Genomic DNA, 17,410 nt, shown 5'->3' on the forward strand with positions numbered 1-17,410 from the left:
CACACACACACACACACACACACTCCCTTTTCCCAGCTCCCAGCAGCAGGCCCAGGTTGTTGGGACCGAGGAACCTGGACTAGGCAGCAGATGTCCGAGGTGAGCACCACCCGAGCTGGCCAGGAGAGATGCAGCCTGGGCAGCCTCCAGGAAAAGACAGTGTCTTACTGTCTGCACCGTTGTCTCTCGTCAAGTTTGTGTATGAGCCAGAGGAACTTAGCCCAAATTCTGACACCCCAAGGAGGAGGGAGGGCAAGTCTTGCATTTCCCCGATGCTGTTTAGCGTGGCTGCCCAGCGTGGCCCTGCAGTAGTTGTTGCATGTGCTGGTCACTGGGTATCCCCCCAGGACACGGGCCACGTGGTAAAGTGGCTTTGTTGGGTACTCTTTCAGAGGGGTTGGGGAATGAAGAACTTACTAGTACTTACAAAGACCTAGGTACCAACCGGGGGAAGGAAGGGGTGGTTTCATCGGCAGATACTTTACTGCTTAAATCTCTCTTTCAGTGACTCCCCTTCTCATCACCCTCAGGCCTGCCTCTCTTCTCTGCCCCCTGAACATGCTCTCTGGAGTACCTCACGGAAGGGCCACTCACTTGGCATTACCAGCACCCACCTCCCATCTGCCCAGTGCCCCTCAGCTGCTCTTCCTACCCCCACCCCACCCCCGGCCCCAGGGTGAACCCCTCGCTGCCCACACCCTGCACCCTCCTCCCCATCCCTTCCTCTCCCCTCCAGGCATTGCCAACCTGCCCCTGGATGGGCCTGGGTCTGCGGCAACCACACCAAGCTGTCTCTGCCTGTACACAGTGTGCTGCATCCAGACCCACTCAGAGCAGATGCGATGCGAATTACTTGTCCAAGGAAAATAAAACCGATTTTCTCCTCATTGGGAATTCGACAGAGCAGTCCTGGATGCTGTTACAAACTCGGGATGTACACATCAGGTGCACCTGCCGTCAGAAGGACAGACAGTACTTTGAGAAGCGAAATAAAAGGTCGCCTGTTCTCCAGCCCTTTTCTCGTATCATAGAGCCCTCTCCTTCCTCATCCCCAAATAAAGACAAAAAAGAAAAAACACTAGAATTTATTTATATGTATTGATGTTGTAGGTCTAGGTGGAAAACAAAGTAAATGTTTCACTGCTCTATTTATATATATAATGTCTGAATTCTGTGCAGGAAAGGCCCAGATTTGCATGTGAAGTACAGTGCGTTCACCACCTCCATGTGACTTAAGCTGCGGTCTCCTCCCCGCTAAGATACAGATTTTAAATTAGACTTTCTAGGGGCAGGGACCAGGCTTGTGGGCCTCCCCACTACCCCTACCCCTTCCTTGGTCTGATTAAATGCAGTTTTTAGTGCAGAGGTGTTTTAAGGTGCAATATCTCTCTTCTTTCGTGTGGTTCTAGAGCTAAGCTCAAGGTCTTGGGACTGAGGCTCTTGTTTGGTTTCAAACTCCCATCCTCACCGCAGAGGGTTCTGCCCCGGGGCATGGGCTGGCTTGGGGCCGCACTTTCTCCAGTCTGCTGCTGCTTGGGAGGCTTGGGGTCGGGGCACTCTGGCTTGCTAAAACCACTCTCCTTTTTTGATGCTGGGCAGCCAGGGAGCCTGCAGCAGTGTAGAACACGTGAATCACCCTATCCAGTGAGATTCCAGAGTTAGAGGACTGTGTGTCTGAAGGGCACCACCCACCCACCGAGGACTTCCTCTCCCGCCCCTCTCACTTCTCTATTCACATCATTATTGTTCTAAAACTTGGGGCTGACACGTTTCTGCCTACAGGGTCCTTAGGGAGAAGCCCATTCACAAAAAACGGGTCCCCAACCTTTTCTTGGGGCACTTGTTTCCCACGGGCACCAATTTTCACCAGCAATGCCTCCTATACTTCTGGATCTGCCCTCTGGATGATTGGTGATGGTGTGGCAACTCTGGCAGAGCCCCTACCCCCACCCTCCCTACGCCAAACCCCTGCTGTTTGGTTCCCATCCGCCAAATACTTGCATGTGGCCTCTCCATTCTGTTTCATCCCGTTTTACTCCTTGCAGTGCAAGCCTGGGTTAAAGGAGCCGATGGTAGGGGCCTTGACAACCAAGGACCCTAAAGTTTGCTTTTGTGTTGTGTTGTGTTCTGTGGTGAATGGGAACCGACTTCCAGAAAAGCCAGCTCTCCTCCGAGTGTGAGCCTAGCCTCAGACACACCTCCAAGGCAGGAGTGGAGCTCTGGAAACCCCGCCGGACCCGTCCTCCTGCCCATGGGACCACCTGAATGTGCGTGACTCCGGTGGCCTCCAGGCTAACCGATTCCTCCACCCCAACCTGGAGGCCGGGAAGATGGCGACAGGGGCCCCAGCACACCGTCTTCGGCACGTTCTACAAAGCCTCGGAGTGGGGATGTCTACGAAGCTTGTGTGTGGACAGCTTCCTTCCATGGGTTAAAGGGGATTCTGCACTCAAAGCTTTGCCCCTCCTGCCTTGCAGAGTCCAGAGGGTTGGGGTGGGGGTGGGGGTGGGGGGTTGGTTCTTCAGAGGGTTTTGTTTGCTATTCTTTCCTTTGTTCCTGTTTATTTTGGCCTTTCCTTTCTTCGTCTTTTCATGTAGACCAGATATTTGAAAGGGCAGACGATGGCTGTCATGTGCAACTTGTCTATACATTATTTTATATTTTTTTGGAAACTCACCTTGGAAGGGAAATTGAACCGTGGATTCTCCAGGCCAGTAGTGGCAATCGCCCTCCGCCCCTTCTCCCAGGTTCAATACCTATTGTTTCTCCTTTCAAATATGTGATTGTACTAGCTCTTTCCATATGAAAGAATTCTCCTTATTTAAATAAAAAAAACTAAAAAAATAAAGCCCAACATGGTTTCTCAGGTTGAGCGTCCTTGGTTTCTCAGTCACTTGGTGAGCGTCTTCCAGAGGAATGGGCCTTTGTCCCTTTCCGTGGAAATGCTGAGTGACTCGACTGAAAGGTCTCAAAACGGTTCACCCTGAACTACTGAAGGCTGACAGCTCACACCTCCTCCCCAAACGGTACCAGAGGGCTGGCCTGCTGTGACTATCTGCTTCCATCAATATTACAGCCAAGAACCCCGTTCAGAGCAAACCAGTTCTCTAACACGAGCTGTGAGTCATCATCTACTCAACTCCACTGCATTTCATTTGCTCTTGAGTTCTCTTAAGTCAACATCAAGGGGCATTCAAGATTGGAACCGGTGATCGAGGTGCCTCCTTAAAATTCTCTACTCCTTGACCATCACCCTAGTCTCCCGTTCCCCTAGGTAGCCGGTGGTGAGTGAGTGCTGTGGTTACATGGCTGCTCGTAACATGAGTTGATCTGCCAGTCTCACTCGCGTGAGCTGAGCCACCATTAGGGATCACTTCTGGCCTGCCTTAGGACATGCCCAGCACCCCCTTCCCAGGGCGCAGAGGAGATAGATCCACGTGAGGTTTGGCATGTGATGCTGCGACTGCTGCTCGTGCATTTTGCAGGAAGAATTACGGTGCACTTTTAGGTGGGCAAATGGGGTGAGCCAGGCATGGAGCAGGAGGGCTTATGCAGTCGTACCCAGTTTGCCATTGCCTAGCTGTGTGATTTTGAGGGAAACACACCACCACCCTTAGTCATGACTTCCTTCTGAAAACACGGGTTCTCTACACCTCCGTGTGTAGTAAGGATCCGGAGGCTTGAAGTAGTGCTTGGGGTTCTGCCAGGCATCCACATGAACAACGCTGCCCACAAGGAACCCTGGTTCCCCAGGTTTTTCTTGGCCAGGAGGAAAAATAATTGGCATGACCTTTAAGCTATGGTAGCCACACCAATTCCACGGTCACTGCTGCTTACCTGAGATGCAGAAGGTTCGGTGCAAACAGCAGCACAAGCAGAAGCAACAACACAGGCCGCCTGGGGCCCACAGACACCCTCTTCTGCCACTGGTGACCTCATTTGCACCCTGAGCCTAGGCACAGGCCGCATGTGCTCCTAATCCCCTGGCCCAGATGAGCCCCTGACCTCTCCACACTACAACCTAGGGAGTCGCGAGAGGGTCATGCTGAGTACAGCAGAACTAACGTAGACAACCATAAATGGTGTAGATAGCATCCAGGGCTCTAGTCTGTGGTGGTGAGGGGCGGGAAGAAGCCCTGCAAGTAGTGACCATAACTCAATGTATTAGTCCTGCAGTGTCCTTTTGGTCCTTGTGTGTGAACGCACAAAAAGACTAGGGGGTTGGCGTGGGTGAGGGCTGAGGAAAAGGATGATCCATCAGTTGGGATGTGTTCCTGTCAGCTAATGCCATAGGGTCCCAACCATTCCAGTGATCATTTGGGGAAAATGCACTCAATTCAAGAAGAGGTGGTCTTGGGCTCTTGAATTGGTGAGTTTGAACACCAGGAAGGGGGAACCGCTTGGCAGGGAGTGTAACCAGCAGGGGAGATGCCCAAAAGAGGTTGTGTTAACCTGGCTGGAGGAGAGCAGCGACCTACTCCGCATGAGTCAGGTTTCTCAGGCTGTGGAGAAGAGAAGTGAGCCCTGAAGTGTAATGGGCTACGGGTTGGGCCGCTAGCCACAAGGTTAGTGGTTCAAAACCACCAGACAACTCCGAAGGAGAAAGATGAGGCTTTCTGGCCTCAGATTTCCCGTCTGGAAAAGCCACAGGCTCGGTTCTGCTCTGTACTATAGGGTCGCTGATCCAACACGCCAGGCACCGGGTGCAGCCTCTGCAGTGCACTCATGACATCCATTTCAAATGTCAGTCCTAAGAGCATGCAGTGGGGTGGACTGATGGGCTGGAATCAGAAATGTGTTCACCCAGAGGTTTCTGAGGTGTGGCCGTTTGAAGCAGGCCGCTGCTGAGAGTTGCTATGAACCCAGTCCTTTTTCCAGCTGCGAGACCATTAAGCAAGCTAAAATCTACTCTCCAGGCGTCCAGACTGCTCTACAGAGTGTGGAAAGAGAAGCTGAAGGGGGTGGAGGGCTGAGTCCATTACAGTCCAATTTCCATCCGTGAAAGCAAGGAAGACACAGTCCTCTTTCCTGTAGTGCCATCATAACCAAGTTTCACTTCCGTTTTTGAGCTGACATGATGTTCTTTTAAAAGAGGAGCGTGTCCGGTACAATTCCCGAAGTCCGCCCCTGGGCTCATCCAAGTAGAAGACGGTGGGAGAGACACTTTAAACAGGAGACCCCGCGGTCCTGAGTCAGTAAAGGTCTCCACCAGAGCAGCGAGCGAGCAATCCCCTTGGGAGAGGGAGATCTGCGTTTTACCCCTTAGAAGCCTGCGGGCGCGGAGGACTCAGCGCGCAGGCGCCCCGCGGCCAGTCGGCTCCGCAGACGCGGCGAGTCGAGTGTCGAGCGGGACGGGGAGCGCCCGGAGTGCAGCGAGAGCCTCCAACCGTCGGCCTCCACGCGCGGCTCGGCGCGGGGAGCGGCTCTGCAGGGGCCCTGGAGGAAAGCAAGTACGTTTGGGGGCACCGGGGACCAGAGTCCCGTTGGCGCTCGGGAGTCATGCGGGACGAGCGCGCGTGCGCGCCCCTGGGCCTGGAAGCCCCCTGCCCTGCCGGAGTCGGGGGGTGGGGCCTGGGGCAGGAGCAGCCGCGGGGGCAAGAAGAGGCTGTCTGGCCAGGTGCTGCTGCAGGTGGACGATGGGGGCGCCAGGAGGACGATGCCGCCGTGGGGCGGGAACGCCCAACTCAAATGCAGGCTCCCGGGGAGAAAGAGCCTCCGGGAGGCCCAGGGGTGGGTGGGAAGGGGAGGCCTGGGGCGGGACGGGAGCCCCGGAGCAGATTTCAGAGGTGGGGTGGGAGGCGGGGTGAGAGGTTCCCGGAGCGAGTGCACCCCCAGGGAGGGAAAGGGACCGGGTCGAGAAGCGAGCGGCGCGAGCTAAGTAGCTTAGGCGAAGGAGCGAGCCCCAGAAGCTAGATGTATGTAGTCTTGGGGTGAGAATGGGGCGCCCAGAGGCAGATTAAGCCCCCACGAAAAGAGGCCCCCGGCCCCACCCCTAAGGACTGATGAAGCCCGCGGGAAGGGGCAGTTTCGGCCTGTGGGAGGGAAAGGGAGTGACTGGGAGAGGGGACAGCTGAGGGCCCAGGGAACAGAAGAGGATTGGGGCAGATTCAGCTCCAGGAAGGGGGCCGGGATGTCCTGGGTTGGTGTAACCTGGAGGGCCAGAGTAGGGTCAGTCTTGGGTAGGGAAAGGTGGACCACGCCTGAAGCAGCCTTAAGGCAGTAGGGCATGGGGGCAGGGGAATGCAGGATCCAACTAGGAAGGAGGCCAGTGCTGCACCTGCCGGTCAGAATGGAGATCCCAGGCCTGGTACTGCCCCTGGGAGTCAAGGGAGGCGCTTGGGCAGATAGATGGAGAGGCTCAGGTTCAGGCAGGTTGAGGTCATACAGATGTAAGTGGTTGCTCCAGCACCTCAGCGGCAGCCCAAAGTGGGCATTACTTGTGGTCATGCTGCGTGGCCTTGGGGAGGGGCAAAGGAAACCTGTCCTCCCAGGAGGGGGCCTTTGATGATGCCAAGAGTTGATCTGGCCAGTTCGAGTCCTCCGTAGGAACTTTCGGAGAAAGGCCTGGTGATCGATCTCCGAGAAATCAACCCCGTGGCTCCTCCTTTGCCAGGAAGCCAGGAGATCCCTGAAGATTTCGATCAACGATTCTGGTGAAAAACCCTGTTCCAAAGAGGGACCATGCAGAACAGAAATTCAAATTGACGTGGCTTCCAGCCTTTGTGGACCCATGGGAGTCAGGATGAACCCCCAAAACCATTGCTCCAAGATAATCCCTAAACCCTTAAACGAAAACTATTCCCCGAGGTCTCCTTAAAACCAAACAGTGGTTTAACGAGTCAAGAATGTCTGCCCAGAGCATCAAGCTCTATTGAGATCTGCCCATGTGGCATCAAATTGACGACAACTTGACAGGTGAGCTAGGAACCTGAGGGGCCAGTGAGTCGATGGCAGTGGGAGAGGAGCACCTCCGAAAAAGAGGGTGGGAATGGTCACAAGACCCCGAGACTGTCACTGTTGCCGCCCTCTATGTATACCACTTGAACTGGCGTACTCTTTAAAAATAGCACTGTGGAGGTAGTTCTCACCTGTCGCAATGGCAGCTGGTTCTCGTCCCCCACCCCTCACCCCAGGAAGTGTCCGCAGGTGTTGAAGCGCAGGAACGCTCAGTCCTGAATGCCATCCTTTTGGTGGTGCCCACCTTCCCCACCTCCCCCACCTCCCCAAAAGCCTTTACATTAACCTTAGTGTTGTCTTGTTTCTCTGCTTGGGAACTCGCAGTAGCTACCCACTAGCGATACGGTCCGCCTGACTTCCTGGGCATCCCCAGAGTGCCAGCCCAGCCCACGCATCCGGGAGCCAGGGTGGTTTGGGATCCTTTGTGTAGCCTGTCCCTTGATGGCGACTCTTCTCCTTTTGCAGGGCGCCCTCCTGAGCCTGCTTTTCTACAAGATGTTGGGATTTTTGAAGCAACCGCTGGTGGTGAGAGCGGACATCAACCTGAATGTCGTGGCTCTGACTGGGATGGGATTGCTGAGTAGGCTGTGGGGCCTCACCTATCCTCGGGCCGTCGTGTAAGCCACAGGACCCACGTCTCCCTTCCCCGGGGATCCAAGAACTCTTCTTTGCTCAGTCTTTTTTGGCAGGAGGATGACGTGCCTGGCTTCTAGGTGATGTGTGCGTTGGGCCTTAAGGGGAGAGGCCAGTTTGTTCCCAGAACAGTCCCCACAGAACGCTCAGTTTAGCCCTTGCCCCACAGGACCATCGGAGGTGTCCCTGGGCCATGGAAGAGAGGCCCATTATGGTTGTGGGAGGAAGACAAATGTCAAATGTATTCAGAAGTAGGGAGAATTGTTTAATAGCTTCCCACCACTGTAGGAGCCCGGTTAAGGAGCCCTGGTGGTGAAGTGGTCAACAGTTCAAACCCACCAGCCTCCCTGCAGGAGAAGGATGTTCTGTTTCCATGGAGATTTACAGCCTCAAAAACCACAGGCTCCGTTCCACGGGGCCCTGTAGCGTCAACATGGATCCCACAGGACAGGGAGAGAACAGAGACAGAGACACTGGCTCCATCAGCCGGCTTCGCCACATCCACCTCAGTGGTTCTGAATAGGAAACTCACCACAGTACCCTGATGACGGCTGAGAAATTGACAACACCCAGTTAGTGTCGTTACATCACCCCCCACCCCCACCCCATGATGTGGACACGTCTTAGCGCAGCGGCACCCCTTCCTTTGGTGTCCCCAGTCTGACTCCAGTTCTTCGCCACAGGCTTGCCAACCAGGGTCCCTGGAGGCCTTTCAGCAGGGGAGGCTGATAGGCCACACACCTGAAATATTGGGGGAGAAAGAGGGTGTGTATGGACACCCGGCCCCAGGACCCAGTGTGTCGGTGAATTTTCTGTATCGGGACACGTGCCCAGGGTTTCCCACCCTGCCCCCCTGAATGGGTCATGACCCCCTTCACCCTTGAACACCACCGGTGTGACTGCACAGGCCCACTCCCACGGGGAGTGTTTGCTGTTAGGGAAGCTCGAGCTCAAGGGTTGGGAGTATCCTTAGGCGGAGGGTGAGCGGTGCCTGGGGAGATGATTCACATCCCGCAGCGTGTATGCCGAGACTCGCAGTCCTTGGGCTGGCGGCCCTAGCGGGCAAACAAGTCACATCTAAGTGAGCCTGGGGCTGGTGGGGGTGTGTGTGTGCACAGGTCACCTGTAAATTATGTCGGTGCCCCAGCCCTCATGCTGTTCGAGGGCTGATTGTCCGTGTCTCAATACTGGGGAGAGGGCGCAAGTTGGGGCACAGGGTCACTCCCCTGAAGCCTTTTGGAAACACCCCGTACTTCGCACCTGTTCTTTAGGTGAGGAGCTGGAGCTGACCGGCCCGTGGGCTTTCCTGTGTTTGACTTGCAGTTTTGACGAAGTCTACTATGGACAGTACATCTCTTTGTACATGAAGCGGGTCTTCTTCTTGGATGGCAGCGGACCGCCGTTGGGCCACATGCTGCTGGCCTTGGGAGGTAGGCTCGCTCGCTGGGGGAGAAGTAGCCATTGCCTTCAGGCCTCAAAGGCATTTGAACCTGAGAAGTGAAGTTCTCTAGTGTAGACGCTGCCGTTGCTTGCTATGGACGCATCCCTGGTTCCCGACGGCCTGCCTTGGTTCGGTTCTCCCCAACTACTTGCTGAATGCGGTCAGTAACCGAGGACTCTTCTGTTGTAGGTTACCTAGGAGGATTTGATGGTAACTTCTTGTGGAACCGAATCGGAGCAGGTAAAAGATCACATTCATTCCCCAGTCGTAAACATCTGCACCTGTGAGCGTGGAGCTGCAGTAGCTTGTCTGGGGGTTCTAAGGGTAGTTTACCAGTCGGAGTCCAAAGTGAAGTCAATGAAAGGCGTCTAAGGGAGGCGTTAGGCACGTCTGGTAGATGTCTTGGGGTTTATGACGTTGGTCATTCCCTCACTCGCTTTTGCTGTGTTTCTCATGTGACAGAGCCCGGGTGGCATGGAGGAAGAGGAGACTTCCTGTCCCCATGTAGTTACAGGTTCCACCTGCCCCGTAGGGTCACCGTGAGTCAGAGCAGTGAGTTTCCTGCTTGGTTGTCTCCTGTCACAGCTGAGCTCATCATTCGCACATCAAGTTTTGTGCTTCCCCAACCCCAACCCCCGCGCTTAGCGCTCAGTCGGAGGGGAGATGGACCTGTGGGGGCAACAGCTCCAGGCTGCAGCCCACGGTGGGGCTGTCCTGGCAGAGACGCCTCTCGGCAGTGTCCACGGTGATGTGACATTGGAAGCACTCAGGGCGGGACAAGTGCCTTATTCCCCAGAGGGGTGGTTGACAACGAGTTACTTACCTGTTTTGACGGGTGCTTTGACAAAAACAGGCCCGCCAAAGTCAACCTGAGCCATGCGAAGCCCAGGGACAAGCAGCTGGATTGGGGGAGGGGGGGGCGGGGGCCTGAGCTCCAGCCCCAATCCAAGAACATGGCCTGCTCCATCCTCGCCTCCATGAAATGATCACTGAAGAGAAGGGGGCGACAGCAGGGGGAGAGAGCAGATGGTGCCTGGCTGTCAATCGGAATAGTGTCTGGGGTCTTTTAAAAGGCGCGTATTCAAACCAGCAGCCATCTAAGTGAGGAGTCAACCAAGTCCACATGGAAGAAGCTTGTGCGAGCCAGTGATGACAACAGCAACATCCAAATATGACGACGGGAAACGTATCAGAGCCTAAAGTGTGAACACCCAATTTGTCACAGGCTGTGGGGGACCGTGGGGGCCCACACCCCTCTGCAGAGTGTCTGCTCAGATGAAGCCGCTGGCAGATCCCCACAAGATTTCTTCTAGGTGCAAGAATCTTGCCTGTTCCATGACAAAAATTCCTCCCTGGTTCTTTTAAAGATTCACCGTGGTCTTTTCTTTCTTCCCCACTATTTTTATCTCTGTATTTTTATTACTTTAGCCTTACCACTTTTTTTCCCTTTCTGTTTTCTGTTTCTGTTGGGTTTTCCAGTTTGCAAAGCACAGGAGTAGAGGCAGAGAGATTGGAAGTGATGCAGGGGCTTATAGGGGAGGTAGGGGGGTGGTGAGGAGACAGGGAGGGTGAGGGGGGGGCAAACCATGTATGTGGGAGGCGGGAGGGAACACTCTAGAACTGATGGTGACTACACAACTTATTTTAAAAGTGATTTGACCATGGGGGTGGGCTGGGAGCAGAAGTTCCAAAGTTGATGGTGCTAATGATTGTACAACACTTTGGGGTGTGATTGAACTATTGAATTGTGTGGCAGGCGGATTGAGTGCCAATAAAACGGTTAGTAAATAAATACATTTCTGTTGTCGTTAGAGAAAAAAGAAAAACGTTGCGTGCTGCCACCGTGTTTTTGGAAACAGGTGGCGTGAAGGGCTAAACAGGTTTAAAAGAGTGAACTGATTTCAGAACCCTTATCCCTCGTCGCTGGGCCCCACCTGGGGCCGTTTCTCAGTACAGAAAGGAAGCTGACTGCAAAGCCTCAGCCCGCGTCTGCCCGCCGGACTGTTGAGGTGGTGCCCAGTCTCCTAGTTCTGCACCACGGTGGGAGGCCAGGCTGTTTACAAGCCCCCCGACTCCCCTTGTTCTCAGCGCCACTGTGTGGTTGCCCTTCCTTCCAGAGTACAGCAGCAACGTGCCTGTGTGGTCCCTGCGCTTGCTGCCGGCTCTCGCTGGGGCCTTCTCCGTGCCCATGGCCTACCAGATAGTGCTGGAACTCCGCTTCTCTCACTGCGCCGCCATGGGAGCCGCGCTGCTGATGCTCATAGGTAAGGCCCGGGCCGCCCTGCCTCCTCGCTGCGTCGAGGGCCAGAACCGAGCCCTGGGGAGGGCTCGGAGGGCTTGGGAGGCCCTGCCGCACCTCCGGCTGCGGGGTGGCTACCTTCAGACCTCCGTTCTTCTGTGGTCCGACTTGGAGTGCAGCCCATGAATGTGCTGCTGCCCAAACCGTCGGGTCCCCATGAGCACACCTAGACCCGCAGCCAGGCCTGCCCGTAGCGGTAGCCGCCTGGTCCCCTCCATCGCCATGGCCCAGGAATTAGCAGGGGCTCGTCCTTCAGAAAGACTGTTTCAGCTCAGGTGTATAAACCAATGAGATGTCCCCGATGAAAAGTCAGCCAAGAAAGTAGGCACGATGGTTCGTTGAGTGCAACTCTCTCCGAGGGACTCCGCCTATGTAACGGTTGAGCGTTCACACAGCCAGGTTGCCACCATCGGGATTCATCCCGAATCGCTGACCTCTGCACCCCCCTCCTGCCCGCCACTCCTTTGCGGATGTCACCCTGCCTGGTCCGAGGCACTGAGCTGGTGCCCCTTGTCACGGTGAAGTGGGCCTTCACCCTCCTCCTCTCTCTCCACCAGAGAACGCGCTCATCACCCAGTCCAGGCTCATCCTCCTGGAGGCCCTGCTCATATTTTTCAACCTGCTGTCTGTACTGTGCTACCTGAAGTTCTCCAACCTCCAGCAGCACAGGTATGGGAACGCATGCCCCGGCTTTGTGTGCCTGCGGTGGTTAGTGGTTACGAGCTGGGCTGCGATACACAGCGTCAGCAGTTCAAAACCACCAGCTGCTCCGTGGGAGAAAGACGAGACTTTCCACTCCTGTAAACCGTTCCAGTCTCGGAAACCCTCACGGGCCGTTCACCCTGCCCTACGGGGTCCCTGTGATTCAGCATGGAGTCGCTGGCACCGAGTTTGGACTTTTAGACCCAGCTTGGTCCTTGGCTCGCTCCTTGATACATATCCCCCATTTTCCTGGAACTGCAATGCAGGAAAGTCTGCCAGGGCTGCAGCTTGTCGAGGCTGGGCTCACGCTGATTGCGCCCAGGAGAGCCAGCTGACCCTGCAGAGAGGCCGCTGCGTCTGAGAAATGGTGCCTCTGTGGCCACTGGGGAGCGGTTCCTTTTAGGGTCAGGGTTGTGAGTCAGGTGAGGGTGTGCAGAGCAGGGGCTTGTGTTGGTGTTATCTTCAGAGCAGTTTCACACTGAGCAACGTGTACACGCCGGGACTCACCCAGGGCAATCTTCAGGAGCATTCCTGGAGTTGTTTCCCCGTCTCTCTCCCTCCAGCCCTTTCTCTCTAAGCTGGTGGTTTTGGTTGGTGCTGACAGGAGTCGCGTGTTCCTGCACCGTGGGGTGAGTTAGAGCCACTTGTCTTAGACCAGTTCTCTCCTTCCTCCTCCTCCCCTCCTGTGCCTCCTCCTCCTCCTGCCTCGTGTAAGTTTCCATCCTCTCTTTGCAGCATAAAATACATGGGTGTTTTTACGTACTTGCTTGTGCTCAGCGTTGCTGCTGCCCACGCCTGGCACCTGGTGGGAGACCAGACCTTGTCGAACGTAAGCGCCCTGGGGACATGGGGGTGGGGGGCACCCACTGGGCGGAGCAGGCAGTGTTTCTCTGCACTCTCGCAGGCCTGTGTGTGCTGTCATCTGCTGGCCAGAGCAGTGGCCTTGCTGGTCATCCCGGCCCTCATGTACCTACTTTTCTTCTACATCCACCTGATCCTCCTCTTCCGCTCGGGGCCCCACGACCAAGTCATGTCCAGCGCTTTCCAGGCCAGCTTGGAGGTGAGCGGTGGGGCGCCGTGCTCCCTCGAGAAAGGGCTCAAAGACCACCAGGAGGGGCCTACCGACGGCCGCTGAGCTCACTGAGGGGTCTGCAAGGGAGGAAGGGGTTGGCTCTGAGATGTGAGGGGTGAGCTTGGAGGATCTGAAGGTCGGGGCTGGCTGAAACGAGAGGTTCCCCAGGGCCGCTTACGTGCGGGCACTGGGCACTAAGAGCAGGTGTGGCAGTCGAGCACGTTAGAGCCCAATATCTAGGGTCTGACGGGCCTGCTTTTCACCCCGCTCTGGAAGCTGCGTGGGTTGGGGCGAGGGCCCTCCTTTACCCCGTCTCCATGAGCTCTCTTGTCTCACAGATGCTTGTAAGAGCTAACGGAGGCGGCCCTGGGAGGTGTCCCCAGCCACAGCCAGGACTGGGATGGTGTCACGCAGTGTGACTGCACCCTTACTCCCCCCACCCCCCTGCCCGCCCAGAGGTGGAGCCACCTGAGCTGGCACCCCAGGGGGGTCGCCTGGCCGTTCAGGAGGCTGGGCTCCGTGTGCTCTGTCACAGGGAGGACTGGCGCGGATCACTCGAGGCCAGCCCCTGGAGGTGGCCTACGGCTCCCAGGTGACTCTGAAGAGTGTCTTTGGCAAGCCTGTGCCCTGCTGGCTTCATTCCCACCAGAGCACCTACCCCATGATGTAAGTAAGGGTGTGCCGCATAGCAAAGGCCTTGGTGCCACGTTGTCGTCTGACAGCCTTCCTGGCTGGACGAGGGGCTGAGCACGAGGCCTGGTCCCCGCGGGTTTGGTTATCGTCCTGCGGTGCCCTCTGAGGCACCAGCTCCACCTCCCACGAGCAGACTGGTCCCCCTGGGCCACGGTGCCATCGGGGCCACACTTTCCTTCCCTGGGAGGTCTCACCTCCGTGTCCTCTGCAGTCTGCCCAGAGCACCTGAGCTCAGGGAGGAAGGGCTGCAGCCCAGGCCCATCTCTGGCCCTTCGCAGGCCCCTGTCATTGCCACCCTGCCCTCTTCACACAGATATGAGAATGGCCGGGGCAGCTCCCACCAGCAGCAGGTGACCTGCTACCCCTTCAAAGATGTCAACAACTGGTGGATTGTAAAGGACCCCGGGAGGTGAGTCCAGAGCCCACCTGCTCTTGACTTGCTTGGACCAGCCCCTGAGCCTGCCTGCACTCCCAAGTCTGTCCACGCTCCCCCTACCCTAGGCCTGTTGCGCGGGAGCCCTGGTGGTGCAGTGGTTACGAGTTGGGCTGCTAACTGCAAGGTCAGCTGTTCGAAACCACCAGCTGCTCCACAGGAGGAAGATGAGGCTTTCCACTCCTTTAAAGAGTTACGGGTGTCAGACACCCACGGGGCCAGCAGTTCTACCCAAGGTGGTCTCTAGGGGTCAGGGTCGACTGGACGGCCATGAGGGGGAGGCTTTCTTGAGGTCCACAGAGGTCCCTCCTCAGGGGCCACACTCAGATGGTGTCTCCTTTTGGGTGTTTTACAGGCATGTGTCAAGAGCCCCTCTGCCCCCACTTTTCCCTTCCACACTAAAACAGGGTCCCTTCCTCAGCCTCGCTCAGACCTCGAAGATGGGGGTCATCCTCTCTCTGTCTCCCTACATCTCACTCATCAGTAAGTCCTGTGGATCCTGCCTCAAGGAGATGTTAAACCAGCCGCCCCCTGCCCCTCCCCTCCCTGGCCATCTTCCTTCCTTTCCTGCCCTCCAGCATCCAATAGCCCTGGTGTGGTACAGCACAGTACAGCATAAATGCCCCCAGGTGCTCCTGCTCAGACCCGTCCCTGAGCTCGCAGAATCAAGTCTGCTCCTGACAGCCTGCAGGCCTCACGCCATCTCCTGCTGCCGAAGCCGGGTCCTCCTGGCCCGCTCTTGTTCACAGGACTCACCTGCCGACCCTGTTCTAGAGCAAGACAGACCTGATGGGTACTGGGCACCAGCCCCTGCCCCTGCCTGCAGTGCTGCTTCCTGCCTGGCTCCTTGGTTTAGCTCGAAGGCTACTCCTCAGGGAGGTGGCCTTGCACACGTACCGTCTCAGCCTCCCTTGCTGTCCCTGTCTGCTCCCTGTATCCCCTGCCCCCGAGGGGCTTGTGGTGCCTGGAAGCCCAGTGGTTCTGCAGCTGCCTCCAGTTTGGTGGCGGTGGTTGCACCCACCGGTCGCTCTGCGAGAGGAAGCCACGTGCTTCCTCATAGATTGCAGCCTGGCAACCCCACAGGGCAGCCAGGCCCTGCCTCCTAGGGTGGCGGTGAGTCCGCATCGACGTGACAACAGTGGGTTGAGATTTCAGGCTTTGCAGAAGCGTGAGGGCCACGGACCACATGTGTCTCGTGTGCAGCCACCAGCCCGGTGCTGGGGCCGTGCTGGGCAGTGCACACATGTGGCGAGCGAGCAGGAGCAGCTCTCCTTGAAAGGCTTGCCAGGTGTGCTCTCCGCGCCAACGTGCGTGTTCACAGACGGCACACCGCTGCCCTGCCGGAGCAGGACCAGGGCGGTCCAGGCTGCCGTGGAAGCCCCCCATTCCATGCTGCCTGCGGCAGAGACGCTGCAGCCCAAGGGCGGGGCTGCCGTTCTGAGGGACCAGAGCCCCGGGATCCAGCCTGCACTGCCTCCCGCTTCTCTGCAGACACCAGCTGGTGGTAAGCAACCCCCCGAGGCCCATCCGACATGGTGACACGGTGCAGCTGGTCCACGGCATGACCGCCCGCCTCCTCAACACGTGAGTGACCCTCTGCCCTCCCACCCACATGACCCGGGGCCAGCTGCTCCCCGTCAGAGATGACTCGGGGCCTCGGCTGAGACATGGGTCACAGTGCCTGCAGACTCCTTGTCCAGGGCTGAAAGAAACCCCCTCGGTCCCCCAAGGCTGGTTTGGGGATGTGGTTCCCAGAACTGCCCTGCCCGCATTCTCATCCTGTGACTGCCAACCCCGCCCAGGCCGGCCTTGAGGGCCGAGCTGACCCGAGAGCCCAAAGGTGGCTTCTTGCGCCATAACGGAACCGCAAACCCTGGCAGAGGCTACCAGCAGAAAGCCAGGCTGAAGACCTCTCAGAGCCTCTTCTGCTGTTCCAGGCACGACGTGGCGGCCCCCCTGAGCCCCCACGCCCAGGAGGTCTCCTGCTACGTGGACCACAACATCTCCATGCCCGCCCAGAACCTCTGGAGACTGGTGAGCTCCTGCCTACCAGGGCCAGAACTCGCACTTTCCCGCACCACTTCCCAAGGAGAGGTTCTGAAAGGGGGTGTCCTCATGAGAAAGGGGGGGTTCTGTGCACCTGCCCATCCTGAATCTTTCAGTCGCCCTTGCTCCCACCCCCAGGTCCTGCTGAAGCCCCCTTTCTGCTCTCTGTGACAATGCCCACCTGGCCTCCTCCCCCAGCCCCAGGGCTGGCACTGGGAGGGCCACCTGCCCACAGTGTCAGGGGCCTCTGGTGCCGAGGGGTCACATAGGGTGGTGCCAGGCACCGCGCGGGCACTGGCGGTTCTTTACGATTCCACACCAGAGGAGCCCTGGTGGCGCGTGGTTAAGCACTCAGCTCCCAGTAGAAGGTCAGAGGCAGCGTCCCTGCCTGACCCGCTGTGAGCGAGCGGACCTGAGTTCTAGACTGACTCTGCAGGCGGGGCAGGGCCTGGGGGCTTGGTCCTGCCCGGTCCCTCACACAGCACTCCAGGGCTGCATCCGCATCCCCTCCAAGCTTGCTGAGTGAGGGTCTGAGACAAGCAGGGGCTCTCAGAGCCCCCTCACGGCATCTCGAGGGGGCGCCCAGGACCGCCCTCTCGCCCCCTTGGCATATCCCCTTGTGCAGCTTCAGTGAGCATCACTGTGTGAGGGGCTCGGGGCCACGGAGGTCAGTAATCCACACTGTCCCCCGTGGCAGGAGATTGTCAACAGAGACACCGACAGGGATGTCTGGAAGACCATCATGTCCGAGGTGCGCTTTGTGCACGTCAACACGTCCGCCATCCTAAAGGTGCCCGCGCCTCTCCCGCGGCGGGTCCTGGTGGAGTGCCCACATTCCTCTCACCCTGAGGGGTGGCTGCGGTTGTCCCCTCTCGGAGTTGGGACGAGACCCTGGGCATGGGACACCCCTCTCCCAGCCAGCCTGTGCCTGAGCCCGCAGGAGTTGGCCTTTCCCGTAATGCTTGTGTTTCTCCCGTGCATGCGGGCAGCTGAGCGGGGCGCACCTCCCCGACTGGGGGTTCCGGCAGCTGGAGGTGGTTGGGGAGAAGCTGTCCCGGGGCTTCCACGAGAGCACGGTGTGGAACGTGGAGGAGCACCGCTACGGGAAAAGTGAGCCCCTCACTCACCTTGCCC

General features: G+C 57.5%; 1 protein-coding gene across 6 annotated transcripts in view; it reads left to right on the top strand.

Annotated features, from left to right (window-relative positions):
• The first annotated feature begins 5,352 nt into the window (after nt 1-5,352).
• POMT1 (protein O-mannosyltransferase 1) overlaps nt 5,353-17,410 on the top strand; it is a 15,777-nt gene continuing 3,719 nt past the window's right edge. The window contains exons 1-15 of one of the 6 annotated variants that reach the window (XM_045288537.1): nt 5,353-5,450; nt 7,423-7,574; nt 8,914-9,020; nt 9,221-9,271; nt 11,149-11,295; nt 11,888-11,999; nt 12,596-12,661; nt 12,768-12,861; nt 12,937-13,092; nt 13,640-13,770; nt 14,111-14,206; nt 15,722-15,814; nt 16,168-16,264; nt 16,974-17,066; nt 17,266-17,386. In XM_045288537.1, coding sequence (XP_045144472.1) covers nt 7,453-7,574; nt 8,914-9,020; nt 9,221-9,271; nt 11,149-11,295; nt 11,888-11,999; nt 12,596-12,661; nt 12,768-12,861; nt 12,937-13,092; nt 13,640-13,770; nt 14,111-14,206; nt 15,722-15,814; nt 16,168-16,264; nt 16,974-17,066; nt 17,266-17,386 — 1,486 coding nt within the window. In that variant the 5' untranslated portion in view covers nt 5,353-5,450; nt 7,423-7,452. The other 5 variants (XM_045288535.1, XM_045288533.1, XM_004713245.2 and 2 more) reach the window with 5 other exon arrangements.

This window comes from Echinops telfairi, unplaced genomic scaffold, assembly GCF_000313985.2.
Source record: "Echinops telfairi isolate 266 unplaced genomic scaffold, ASM31398v2 ScPeMD7_22;HRSCAF=79, whole genome shotgun sequence".
NCBI lineage: Eukaryota > Metazoa > Chordata > Mammalia > Afrosoricida > Tenrecidae > Echinops > Echinops telfairi.